This window comes from Panthera leo, chromosome D2 (genome assembly GCF_018350215.1).
Source record: "Panthera leo isolate Ple1 chromosome D2, P.leo_Ple1_pat1.1, whole genome shotgun sequence".
NCBI lineage: Eukaryota > Metazoa > Chordata > Mammalia > Carnivora > Felidae > Panthera > Panthera leo.
Genome location: NC_056689.1, coordinates 30,520,234 through 30,533,830, shown reverse-complemented (window position 1 = coordinate 30,533,830; position 13,597 = coordinate 30,520,234). Strand labels below are relative to the sequence as shown.

At 53.4% G+C, this 13,597-nt stretch overlaps 1 protein-coding gene across 1 annotated transcript in view; it reads right to left on the bottom strand.

Moving 5' to 3' along the window:
• Window positions 1-40: 40 nt before the first annotated feature.
• The window catches only part of LOC122202172 (core histone macro-H2A.2), a 37,042-nt gene continuing 23,485 nt past the window's right edge, over window positions 41-13,597 (bottom strand). The window contains exons 6-8 of the mRNA XM_042908448.1: window positions 9,306-9,395; window positions 2,713-2,887; window positions 41-689 (exon numbers count right to left, since the gene is read on the bottom strand). Coding sequence (XP_042764382.1) covers window positions 524-689; window positions 2,713-2,887; window positions 9,306-9,395 — 431 coding nt within the window. The 3' untranslated portion in view covers window positions 41-523. The remainder of the gene's footprint in view (window positions 690-2,712; window positions 2,888-9,305; window positions 9,396-13,597) is intronic.

Sequence of the window (13,597 nt, the reverse complement as noted above, 5' to 3'; positions counted from 1 at the left end):
AAATCTTTTTAGGAGTAGATACAGATATTATTGGGTGGGGTGGGGGCACTAAAACAGAAAAGAAAAGCACCAGTGGGACGTCTCTCTCATTTTCTTCTCTCCATCACTGAACACAGACAGCCAACAAAGCCCAAGTCACTTTTATGCCCTCTTCCCTTGCAAAAAGGAGAAACAAGGTTTTAAGAATTTTGAAAGGATTTTTTTTGTGTGTGTGTAAAAGTCAATGCTATAAATCTAAAACGAAGTCTGTTTTTTAAAAAAGTTCTAAAACAACAGGAAGAAAACACATGGAAAGAAACCCCTCGTGGAGACCTGGTTAATTACAGACTGAGGCTCTTTGAAACGAGAATATAAAATGCAGAGGGCTCCTTCCGTGGGCGGGACCTGCTCCTGCGGCCTCTGCTCCCCGCTTCCCTGCCAGCTGCCCTCCGCTCCCCTGCCGTCACACTTCCTCTCTCCTTTTACAAAATAAAACCCCACTCCTGTGACTTCGATCCTCCGGCCGGGCACGGGCACGGGGCGGCTACTTGGCATCGAGCTTGGCCATCTCCTGCACGTAGATGCCAATGCTCTCGCTGTCAAAGAGCAGGAAGTAGACATTCTTCAGCGAGGATGCGCTCGAGTCGTCAAAGTGGGCCGAGATGGCTTTGAGGGTCACCTGGGCTGCCGTCTGTTTGGGGAAGCAGTTTCTGTGCCAAAGGAAGAGAAGAGCTGACGTTACTTTGGTTCCCGGGACCCGCGGGTAACTCCGCTCTCAGCCTGGGGTTGGGGGGAAGCGGCCTCTTCTTATCTTTGCTTCCGTCTCCCGGGGTCTCACTGGGTGTAGGTTGGGCCACTATGGTCTTTGGTTGTCCTCACGGGGACATCCTGGGAGTGGGACAGGCAGGAGACGCTGTCCCCACTTTACAAGAGCCACACTGGCTCAGTCGAAGTCACAGGGCTGGCCGGTGGGCAGTGCCTCCTGCTTGGACGAATCTGCGGTGCCTGCCTCGAGTTGAGCGGGGTTTTAAAACCACGACCACCTCAGCATTTAAGCATAGCTAGGCTTTATTAGCTCCCTCAACACTGCTTTACAATGTGGGGGCGCCTGGGTGGCTCAGTCAGTTAAGCATTCGACTTCAGCTCAGGTCATGATCTCACAGTTCGTGGGTTCAAGCCCCGCGTTGGGCTCTGTGCTGACAGCTTAGAGCCTGTTTCTGCTTCTGTGTCTCCCTTTCTCTCTCTGCCCCTCTCCCGCTTGCCTCTGTCTCTTTTTCAAAAATAAACATTAAAAAAAAAAACAAACTGCTTTACAACGTCAGATCGTTAAAGGGCAGAAATGTGCACTCAAGAGCATGTCTTCATAATTCCTTTTTTGTGCACCTCGTGTGCCTTCCACTAACCCGTATGGACATGCCGCTGTAAGTTGGGGACTGGTGACTCTGGGTAGGGCCCTTGTCACCAAGCTGAGACGGAGCTGCCCACCAGGCTGGGCCACGGCACCAGCCTCCAGGGACACGGCCGCTGTGGCGATTGAGGGTCAGCCACCAAGCCCCCTGGGGCGGGCGGGTGCAGGACGGGCCTGTCTGATAGGGATTCTTCTCACTGGGATGTCGTGTCCTTGCGGCACGTGGTCCTGGCAACGTGGAGAATTCAGCCCGCCGTGCCTCTGGGCCAGGCTGTGGAGACCCAGCGCTGTTTGGGTTGAGACGGGATTACAGCGGGAAGCCAGGCCTCACGATTTCCCTCTCAGCCTGCCCGTCACTCGACTATAACAGACCATCTTCAGTGTGTAAATCCTGCCCGTGTTACAGACGGGCATCTCTCAAGAGAGAGGGTGTTGAAAACTGAAGCAACAGCTTGCATTGGCCACGAGTGTGACAGGAGAGGACAGGCAGGCTACCTGTGAGGACAGAGATCCTCATTATGTACCTGCTATGCTCCCAGCTGGGGTCTGTGCCGATCAGAACGATCACTTCTCCGAACTCCCAAAGCAGACCCCGGGGGACAGCCTGTCCCTTCTCTGGGTGTGTCTGCCAGGGCCTCGGCCTCTGGCCTCTGCTCCCCTCCACCCCGGCAGCGCACGAGTCCCCCGGGGATTCAGGCTGCGGCCTGAAACTCTGTACTCTCACGTTCCGACACAGCAGAGTTACTGGTCCATGGACCGCCCTTGGAGTAGCAAGGCCTTCGAGCCTGGTGTTTTCTTTCTTTCTTTTTTTTAATTAAAAAAAATTTATTTTTGAAAGAGAGAGAGAGAGAGCAGGGGAGGGGCAGAGAGAGGGAGACACAGAACGCAAAGCAGGCTCCAGGCTCTGAGCTGTCAGCACAGAGCCTGACGCGGGGCTTGAGCTCGTGAGCTATGAGATCATGACCTGAGCTGAAGTCGGACGCTTAACCACCTGAGCCCCCCGGGGGGCCCCAAGCCTGGTGTTTTCTGACCACGTGTTCGGATGGGCAGCAGGCGGGGACGTGGGCGTTGAACATGGCTGGCTCTCGGAGAAGCACTGTCTCTTGCTCCTCTCTGAAGCTGCCTTTCTCTGTGTTTCGAAGGGCGGAAATTGGGGTTTTCGCCCCATCCCCTGGTCAACATGCTTGGCCGGGCCGGCAGCCCTGGGTCACGTCTTCTGGAATGGTCAGACTGGATGTGCATAAGTAGGAGGGCAGCAGGCCCCCGGGAGTGTGCTGGACGAGCACATTCCGAACCTCCCGCCCACCCCGAGGAGCGCGCCTTACCTGCCGCTGGGAAACGGTGGGAACGCCACAGACTTCAGCTTCTTGTCCTCTGCCGCCGACAGGCAGTTTTTGATGGTCTCTTCGAGCTGTTCTTCACATTTGTCGGAGCCCCACTGAGGGATGTGACAGTGGATGACAAATTTGGCTGCGAGTCCGCTGGATTGGCTGACAGCGGCTGGGACAGGAGAGAGAAACACTGCGGGTTATTTCCCAGGTCTCCGCCTTCCTCCTGGGGGCTGGGCGGAACCCCACCCGAGCCTCTCAAATGTGTGCGGACAGGGAAGCCAGAGCAGCTAGCTGGGCAACGTTCCGTGCTTCTTCTTTTTTTAAATTTATTTATTTTGAAGGAGAGAAAGCACCAGCTGGGGAGAGGCAGAGAGAGAGAGAGAGAGAGAGAGAGAGTCTCAACAAGGCCCCGCACAGCGCAGAGCTCGACTGGGGGCTCGAACTCATGAACCATGGGCTCATGACCTGAGCCAAAACCAAGAGTTGATGCTTCACTGACTGAGTCACCCAGGCGCCCCCGGGTTCTGTGCTTCTGATGGGGCCGTGCATTTTCGCTGTTGGAATTGCTCTGGACGGTCAGCACCAGCTGCAGACGGATGCGTTAAAAGCCGATGTGACTTGCCCGTGCTCTGCCACCCCGTCACTCGGCCAGGCCACCTACTGACGACGGCTCCCAGTCAAAGGTACACACCAGAATCACCCCGACAGCTGAGGCATGGCCTTCCCCAAATGTCCACGTCCTCGTCCCTGGACCCTGCGAGCGTGACCTTACGTGGCAGAAGGGACTCTGCAGGTGTGATTAAGTGAAGGATCGTGGGACGGGGAGGTTATCCTGGGTTAGCCGGGTGTGCCGCCAGTGGATCACCCGGGTCCTTCTAAGTGGGAGGCAGCAAGGCCAAAGGCAGGAGAAGGCGAAGTAAGGACGGAGCAGAGCTTGGGGCGATGTGTCCAGGAGCCCCGAACGGCCCAGCCCGGAAGCTGGGAGGGGCAAGGAGCGGCTTCCCCGCGAAGGAACCCGCTCTGCCAACAACCTCATCTTAGTTCTTTCACACTGACCGTGGACTTCTGACCTCTGACGCTCATCGAGAGTCGGTCTGTGTTGTCTGAAGCCACTAAGTTTGTGGTAGCTGGTCACAAGCAGTGATAGGACACGAATACAACAGCTTTTAATTAATAGATGCGTAGGCCCTGCCGCCCCCACCGGGCCCCCAGGATCCCGGCTCAGTAGGGCCGGTGCGGGACTTGCACGTGTGTGCGTGCGTGTGTGCGCGTGCGTGTGTGGTCTAGGGCCCTCCGTAAATTGAGAACCGCCGCACCACTCCGTTGCACATGCCCCCGGGCAGGACTGTCTTTCGGTCAGTGAGGAGCCCGCACTGGGGGCGGGGGTTCAAAACGGGTGGTGAAGTCGACTTACACCAGCCTTGTCTCGTTGCTTCCGTTCGTGCTCCTTTTTACTCCCCCGATCCCACGCCGAGCAGTTGGGTCTGACCCACTGGCCATTCTCCGGCCACAGCCGCGCGCTACCTCCCCTAAGCCGCCCACCTTGCGGAGCTGGGGCTCCGTGCCCCTCAAGGAACCGGGTGTGCTTGTAACATAGACGGGTGCCTGCTGCGTTCTGGAGCGGGGTGGGGGGTTGGTTAGAAAGATTTAGTTGAAATACACGATGCCCGCCTAGTTTTTGAGAAGTGTTTCCTAGCAACATCCACAGTGTTGGGGAACTGAGGGCTGCACCTGCCGGGTTGGGTGGGTGGACACTCTTTGTGGCCCTTTGGGTCGGCCCGTTGCCTTCCCAGAGCCCTGCTGGGTGCGGGCCGCCTGACGGGTGAGTGAGTGAAGGAAATTTGCCAACATAAATACAGGAGGCAGGGGGCGTGACCGGGTGGACTCTATGACGGTGTATATTTGCACACCAGGAGCAGAATGTCCCCGGGTCCGGAGTCCGGGGCTGTTCTCCAGAGAACCGGAGACACTTGGCATTGGTCCCACTGCTGGGGGCAATTTCTCTGAGGCTTCTCTACTCTGGTCTGCTGGCTCTTCACATACTGGGTGGATTTATTTTACATAAATTTAAAGTATAATCATGTTACCAGCTGAATGGTGTCTTTTTAATGTAAAGTCATTTACAGTATTTTTTTAATGTTTATTTATTTTTGAGAGACGGACAGAGTGAGAGTGGGAGGGGGCAGAGAGAGAGGAAGACACAGAGTCTGAAGCAGGCTCAGGCTCCAAGCTGTCAGCACAGAGCCCGACGGGGGGCTTGAACTCCCGAATGGCGAGATCATGACCTGGGCCGAAGTTGCTTAACTGTCAGTCAGATGCTTAACTGACTGAGCCACCCAGTTGCCCCTAATGTTTACTTATTTTTGAGAGAGAGAGAGAGAGAGAGAGAGAGAGACAGTGCACACACGAGCAGGAGGGGGGTGCAGAGAGGAAGGGAGAGAGAATCCCAAGAAGGCTCCATGCTGACTTGGGGCTCAATCCCATGACCCTGGGATCATGACCTGAGCTGATATCAAGAGTCAGATGCTTAACTGAGCCACCCGGGAGCCCCTAATGTAAAGTCATTTAAATAACAGGAATATGCTCCTAGATGGCAGTATTACATCAATCATTGAATCTATTAAAACAAACCCTTCTCTTCCCTTTTGAGACCCTCGACTACACTAGATTTTGAAGGTATCCTAAGACAAGCTTTTTCCGTGGCAACTGAAAACGGACAATACGGCTTGAAGCTGTAATGATATAGAATGTTCCCTTGATGTGCCCAGGACAAGGGTTAAGGTATCTTGGGGACTGGGATGCTGAGACTTGGTAGAGGCACCAAGGCACTGATGTGGTGTCACCTGGGGAGCCACCTTCACCGGTGAAGACCTGTGCTCTCAGGGCAGCAGTGTCACTGCGAGGAGCCTCCAGAACCTTCCCTCAGGCAAGCCATCACATTCTGGAAGGCCCTGCACCTTCTCAGAGTTACTGCAGCTGAAGGGGGCTCCGGGGTGGCCCTTTGTCCTGCTGGGAAGCTGCCAATCCTTGGTCTCCCTGACACCATGATTTTCCTTCTGCCTCAGTTTCCTGCAACAGCCTCTCTTCTTCCTCTCCGTCTGGGCCCGGGTCTCTTCTCGCTGCTGCAGGCGGCACTCAGGCAGCTCCTGGGCAACTACCTGCAAGCCATTTTCCTCCTCAGCTTTTCCCAACCTCTCACCAGGGACGTGCACCTCAGCCAACTTTCCGGCGCCCCTGGTTCCGAAGCCCGATTCCCCTCTTCTCCATCTGTCACTGGAAACGTCAGCTGGTTTCCTCTGACTTGTCTCATTCAAAGACCCTCTGCTTCATCTCTCCCGCTTCCCATTCAGCCTCCCAGCTGGAATCAGGATGCATCTTACGACGGCTGCCAGCCCGGACTGAGCGGAGTTATTCCAGACAGAAGTGGCATCTGCTTGTCACCTGGGGCCACTACCAAACTGGTCTCATGTTCCACTAACCTCCCTGCCTGAGGTTTCTGGGCCGCACTGGATTCGACAGCAAATCCATAGGAGTACCAGCTTATGGCTCAAATTCTCTAGTGGGGTTTTTTCCCCCCTCAGTCCACCCAAGGTCAAGGTCAAGATACATACTTGCTGCCCTTTCTGCGTGGTGGGTTCAAGTCTTGCTCGCTCTCGAATGGAACATTCCCAGCTTTATGTGGGGTCTCCTATTAGATATCCCATCTTGGATGGTTATTCCTTTTTTTTTTTTTTTTAAGGTTTATTTATTTTTGAGAGAGACAGAGCACGAGCAGGGGAGGGGCAGAGAGAGAAGGAGACACAGAATCCGAAGCAGGCTCCAGGCTCTGAGCTGTCAGCACAGAGCCCGATGGGGGGCTCGAACTCACAAGTCGTGAGATCACGACCTGAGCCGAAGGCGGAGGCTCAACCTACTGAGCCACCCAGGCGCCCCTTGGCTATTTATTCTTTCTTAATGATATATACAATTAGGGCATGTCTTATAAGGGATGGCATTTTTAAACTAAATGTCACACTGATGTTAAACCCTGATGAGCTGTCTCCCCTCTTCCAGATTCAACCTCACCAATCCCTTCTTCCAACAGAGCTACCACGGATGGGTCCCAGGCCACAGGTGCTTGGACCTAACATACCTGCCCCACTTTCTTAGCTCGTGATTATTCCTGAAGCCTTCCCCTTCCTTCTGGATTCATTTCTCTCCCGTGGGCCTTGCAGCAAAAGGGCCTGTGATTTCTGCCACCCAGCTTGTGTGTGTCCGAACACGGTGTCTTTTGCGCCACCTCCTGAATAGTAACAGAGCGGCGTGTGGAATTTGTGGTCGATGGTATTTCCCCTGGGGGCTTTGGAGCCGTTTCTTTCCCATCCAAGAATCCTCGGTTGCTGATGAGAAGTCTGTGGTCAGAACGGTCTTTACGTGGTCTGCCTTTCCCCTCAGCTTGCTTTGCAGGTTTCTCTTGATTTTTGAACTTCTTTATTATTATTATTTTAATTTATTTTGAGAGAGAGATAGAGAGCTCATGCACATACAGGTGAGGGAGGGGCAGAGAGAGAGAGGGAAAGAGAGAGAATCTCAAGCAGGCTCCGCGCTCAGCCCGGAGCCCGACGTGGGGCTCCGTCTCAGGACCCTGCAATCCTGACCTGAGCCAAAATTGAGAGTTGGATGCTCAGTTGACTGAGCCACCCGGGTGTCCCTTGGCCATGTTGTTTTAAAATGTGTTTTTACTTAATGTTTTTTATTTATTTTTGAGAGAGCGCGCGCATGAGCAGTGGGGGCAGAGAGAGAGGGGGACAGAGGATCCAAAGCAGGCTCCGTCCTGACAGCAGCCAGCCCGACACGGGGCTCGAACTCGCGGATCATGAGATCATGACTTGAGCCGAAGTCGGACACTCAACCGACTGAGCCACCCAGGCGCCCCCAGCCATGATTTTTTAAAGACTGCTTCTCTAGCTTCTATTTCTGCCTCTGGAACTCTGTTTCTAAGTGCACTGGAGCCTCCCACCCTGTGCAGAACAGCTAGTTTTCTCTCCTTCCCACCCTGGCGCAGTTTGTTGGAGGCCTTCCCCCACTCGTGACTGGACCTGGGGCCCGGCGGCCTGCGGCCTCGACCTTCCCCGCTGCTGCCGCGTCCCGCCTTTCTGCCCCTGCCCGCCCGAATGGTTGTCTCACATCTCCACGCGGCTCTGTCTCACAATTTTAAGTGTGAAATTCTATCATTGCTCTATGTATGGGGCGTGGTAGGTGCAATTAGAAAGAGCAGATTCATGTTTTCTCTTGACTGGAAGCCCCTTTTCTTTTCTTTTCCTTTCTCTTTTCAAAATTTTATTTGAATTCTGGCTAGTTAACATACAGTGCGATATTGGTTTCAGGAGTGGAATTCGGTAATTCATCAACTACATACAACACCCAGTGCTCATCCCAAAAAGCGCCCTCCTCCGTGCCCATCGCCCGTTTAGCCCATCCCCGCCCCCTCTCCTCCATCAACCTTCAGTTCGTTCTCTATCATTAAGACTCTCTTCTGGTTTGCTTCCCTCTCTTTTTTCCCCCTCCCATGAGCTCATCTGTTTTGTTTCCTAAATCCCACATAGCCCCGTTACTTTTCTGGCCACAGATCTGATCACGACAGGGCCCAGCTTAAACTCTCAAATGCTGGCTCAGGACCCGGGCCTTGTCACACACGATGCCCTCACCGCCCAGCGTCCCTGCCCCCAGGGGTTCTTACACCCTCGCTGGAGCCTCCCCAGCTCCAGAGGGCATGGCTCCCTCCCTGTGCCCCTCTTATGTTGTCTGTCTCTCCTCCTGGACCGTCCAGTGCTTGAGGGCAGGAGTGGGTTTCATTGCCTTCGGAGCCCCGGCATCGGGACAGCACTTGGCACGGAGTATGCGGTCCCCGGAGGTGATGTGTGCGCACGTGGGGGGGGACAAGGATCTGAAGTTGGAGCCACCTGTCAAAAAGTTACCCAATATCCCTGAAAAACTTGGGCAACAGTGTTCACGCACAGCAGCTCTCTTTGCAAGAGCCAAAGGTAGAAACAACCCACCTGATGAAATGGGTCCACACAATGGAATATTATTCAGCCCTAAAAAGGGAACAAAGCGCTGATGCATCCTACAACGTGGATGAACCTTGGTAAGATTATATAAAGTCAGGGAGGCTAGATACCAAAGGTCACATGGCCCGTGATTCTGTTGACGTGAAATGTCCAGAACAGGCACATCCATGGAGGCAGAAGGCGGACTGGGGGTTGCCAGGGGCTGGCGGAGGGGGAAGGGAGTCACCACTGGGGGTGACAGAAGAATTGCGGGGTTGGACAGTGGTGATGGTAGGACAGCAGGATGAGTGTAAGTTACCCAACAGCTTCATTCTGGGGTGATCTGATGCTAATTGCCTTGAACTCTCCAGACCCATTGTCGTCCCCAGAGTGCGTGAAATGATGTACGCGGGCCTGCGCGAGTTGTCTGCGAGATGCCGACTCTCTGACTCGCTGAGGCCTATTTTGCTCGGCAAACTGATCATGCGCGAAGCACGTGGCGCTGGCGGGGAGGGTGGCGAGGTGGTGCCGGGAACACGGGCGCCACGCCGCGCTTACCTTCGGCGACTTCCAAAGGGCCTTGGGATTTGCGGAGCTCCTTTACCGTTTCCAAGAACTCTTTCCCACCAGCCTTTTCCAAGGCCTTACCTGCGGAGAACAAGGGAAGCCATGGCTGTTGTCCTTTTCAAGGTCACACTGTTTCGCATAGTTTCAGTAGGCCAGAAAACAGATAACCAACCGCACTTGCAAAGCAGGAATCTCACTCTGCAGTCAGGTTGCCAGCGGTCCCTGCTGGCAGGGGTCTCCGGGCTTCTGTCCAGCAGGGCTTAGATTCTAGCAAACTCTTTCAAAGGGCCTTTTTAAGGGGCGATTTGGCCATAAGCAGTCTCACGACATGAATCCTGAAGGTGATTTTTAGAAATCGAAGTACAGTGGACACACGATGTTACGTGAGTTTCAGGCGTGCAACATAGTGACTGGACAACTCTACACATTGTGCTGTGCTCCCCATCTGTAGCTGCCATCTGTCACCATACAGCACGGTCACAATACCATCACCTATATACCCTATGCTGTACTAAGGGTGAATTTATCTATCTATCTATCTATCTATCTATCTATTTAGAGGGAGCAGGGGAGAGGCAGAGAAAGAGGGAGAGAGAGAGAATCCCAAGCAGGCCCTGAGCTGCCAGCATAGAGCCCCACGTGGGGCTCGAACTCAGGAACCGTGAGATCGTGACCTGAGCCAACACCCAGAGTGACACTTAACCAACTGAGCCACGCAGGCACCCCTAAAGGTGAACTTTAAAAAAAATCGCGGCTCCGGTGTTCTGATCTCTGGGTTCAGGACCGCACGCTGTGTTTGTTAAATTCAGTGCCTTGGTGATTCGAAGGCCCACACCGGGGCGCATCGCACAGACCATGCACCGGGTCCTAAGCCTGGCGCCGGGCCCGAGGTGACAGCAGGAACCTCTGGGTGCAGACTCCAGGGGTCCCAATCCCATTTCACCACCACCTGTGTGTAGTGAGTCTGGTGGGCAGAGGCCAGACAAGGCCAGGGCAGCCTGCGGTGGTGTTCCACCAACTTGGGCCTGGGTTTTCAATGGAAACACGCAACTCTGAGAGGCACCCCTCTAAGGACCTTTCTGACTGGAGAGCCCTTGGGTCTCTGATGTTAGGACAATTCCCAACTCGGTATTTCAGGATTGTGCTTCCGCGGAGGCCAAGTGGACCCCCCCAACGGATGGCAGGACTCCACCTCTGGCCAGCAGGAACCCCGTATCTGGGCGCTGGGGCTCCTCATGCCTCCGAGATGACGTAGGGCATCTTGTCCACGCTAGGTGGTTGCTGCCCTTGGTGGGGGATGAGGCCTCTCCCCCCACGTGTTTTCATCTTCTAATGAACTTGGTGATCGCACTGTCTGGGGCAAGTCTCAGCTCTCTCTCTTCACGGTTACGATGGTGGGAGCTGGTGAGGGAGCTTCCCACTCCCCACCCGCACCCTCAGGCATATTTGGAGAGCCGCAGGGCTTTGTGCGGGTTATGGAGGAAAGGTGCCTGTTCCAGCAGTCAGTTTCCACTGGGGCTGGGAAGGGGCGGGGATTTCTTCACCAAGGTGCTTGGGTTTCAGTGATACAATTTGGAAATGGTAATCTTGGGCCTTCAGAGTCTCCTTCCTGGCCTTCAGACTCCCGGCCAGTGCTGATCTGCTGGGTCACAGAAGCCTGGAGAAGGCCAGGACCCGCAGCCAGCGGCCCCATACATGCCGAGAAGCATCGGAAACAGGTGCATTCTGCACCTGCACTATGCACTGGGGCCAAGGGCCAGATGGGAGCGTGTAAAAGGCAAGGCGAGCCCACCCTCTTCCCCAAAGACTCCCAAGCATAAAGCAACCTGAAATGTCGATGGGGGGACTTTCTCTCTATGGAAGCATTCCAGTGAAGAAAGGAAGGAATGCTAGAATTAGGATATGGCTCCCACCCACACAACCCCTAAGGAACGGACAAACCTGGAGAAGGAGCATCAGTGGGAGTCACCTGCCTCCTGATGTAGAATATCCCATCACTGACCAAACAGTCTTCCCCCCAATTTTTGAGCCTGAATCTCATTAGGACTCTAGATCCAACTACCAATTTATAAGAAGAACAGAGAAGAAACAGGTTTAATGGCATCAGGAGCATGTAATCCATAAAATCCAGACTTGGGAAACCCTACAGGACAAATGGCCCAGCTTCTTCAAAAAATAAACTGGAAATAAAAAGAGAGAGAGAGAGAGAAAGAGGGAAAAGATATGAAAGGGGAACCGAGGGGCTATAAGAGATTCATCAGCTAATTGTGATGTGTGGACTTATTTGGATCCTGAATCAAACACATTAAAAAAATAAACTGGGGGCCGCTGGATGGCTCAATCGTTTAAGTGTCCAACTTCGGCTCAGGTCATGATCTCTCGGTCTGTGAGTTCGAGCCCCACGTCGGGCTCTGTGCTGACAGCTCAGAGCCTGGAGCCTGCTTCAGATTCTGTGTCTCCCTCTCTCCCTGCCCCCCGCCCCCCCACCCCCACACTCTGTCTCTCTCAAAAATAAACATTAAAAAAATTAAAAACACAAATTGGTATTTGTGATACAACTGAAATGTGAACAGTGACCAGTATTCGACAACATTACTATTTCTAGCTGTGATGATGGTACCGTGTCAAAAAATTATGCTGTCGAAATGCTAGCCCTGATCATTCCGAAGAGCCCACAGACACGATGACGTCTGGGGGGTGGGGGTGGGTAGCATGAGAGCAGGCTCGGGCAACTGGGTGTATGGGGTTTTCGTCATGCTCTTCCGTTATTTTTGTGTATGCTCGAATTTTTCTGGAACGACACACAGTGCTTTAAAAAGACTAAATCAGGGTCTTATCTGCAGGGGGTGATTGGTTTGGGTGATGGTCGTGGAAAATGGAATCATGATAGGAGGGACCCCTTCTAAACAGCACAGCAACAATAAAAAAAGAAGACCGTCACTTATCAAATGTTTATGAGCCCGGCACTGTGCTAGCCTCATCCGTGTGTTACCTTATTTAACCTTCACGCTGTCCCTATGACATGGGTGCTATGGTTATCCTCACTTATAGGGGGAGGCAAGTGAGGTTCAGAGAGCTTGAGGAATCTGCCTAAAGTCACACAGCTCGGAGGTAATGAGTAAAATCTAGGACACAGACCCATCCTGACCCCAGAAGCCTCATTGCTGCGATCTGAGTTTTTGCCCCATTATCGGTGTTCTTTGTATCCTATTACCACCCTGTCACTTAAAAAAAGAAAACTATCGTGATTGCTTTCCTGATATAGAAATGCAAACTCTAGAAATGATAGAATAGCACTTGAAGCAGATTAAGACTAAGGCTACTGGGGGGAGTCTTTGCATACAGTGGGGGAGTTCAGGGCAGTTGACAAGGCCTGGGCTGGGTCTGAACAATGAAGAAGGAAGTTTTACAGTTTCTATATACAAGAGAAGTCCTGTTTCTCTGCATTGTGGTTCACCCTGCCCCCAGCACCGAGGCTGTCCTATCTCCTTCTCAGCAAAGCAAGTGGCCTCTGATGCCCCTGGGGACACCTAAGTGAGCCCAGTGGCCTGGGCAACCCCCCCTCCCCCCGCCACCAGTCCTACCAACCCGGGGCTGAGACCCAAGCCCTGAATCCCAGGGATAAAGACCTTTTTTGCTCACTTTCTTTACTTTTTTCAATGGAGGGTTTAAGGCACTTCTGTCTTGTAAAAGTGGATAAGGTGGTGACCATTTAGAATGCCATTACTTCGAGTGCCCTTGAGAGCTTAGCCCTCCCTGTTCCTCCAGCTCGCCCGGGGAACAGCTCCCTTCCACCACCCTCGAGACAGGCTGCGATCCACCGGTAAAGTAACTCAACACACAGCCTCACAGACAACTTTCTCCAGATGTCCATTTCCTTTTTACCGAAGGTGTTCTTAATTTTTAGGCTCAAAATAAATGGGGAGGTTTACCCCAAACACATACGACAATGTTTACAGCACTACGCATCATTGCCCAAAGTAGAAACTACGCAAACGCTGTCGATGGTAGAAGGTCACCACGTTCTGGTGTGTTCCTACAGTGGAATACCGCACGGCAAAGAAAATGAGCGAACTGCAACCACGCCCAACAATACGGGCGTGTTTCATAGATCCAAAGTCGAGCAAAAGACACGAACAAAGACACACCGCATGGTTTCATTTATATGAAGTCCAGAACAGACGGCAGCCGTCTGTGCTGGGAAGGGACAGGACAGCGGTTACCCGTGGAGGGAATGGTACGAGGGATGGGGGAGGGAGGGGGATTCTGGGGCGCCGATAGGG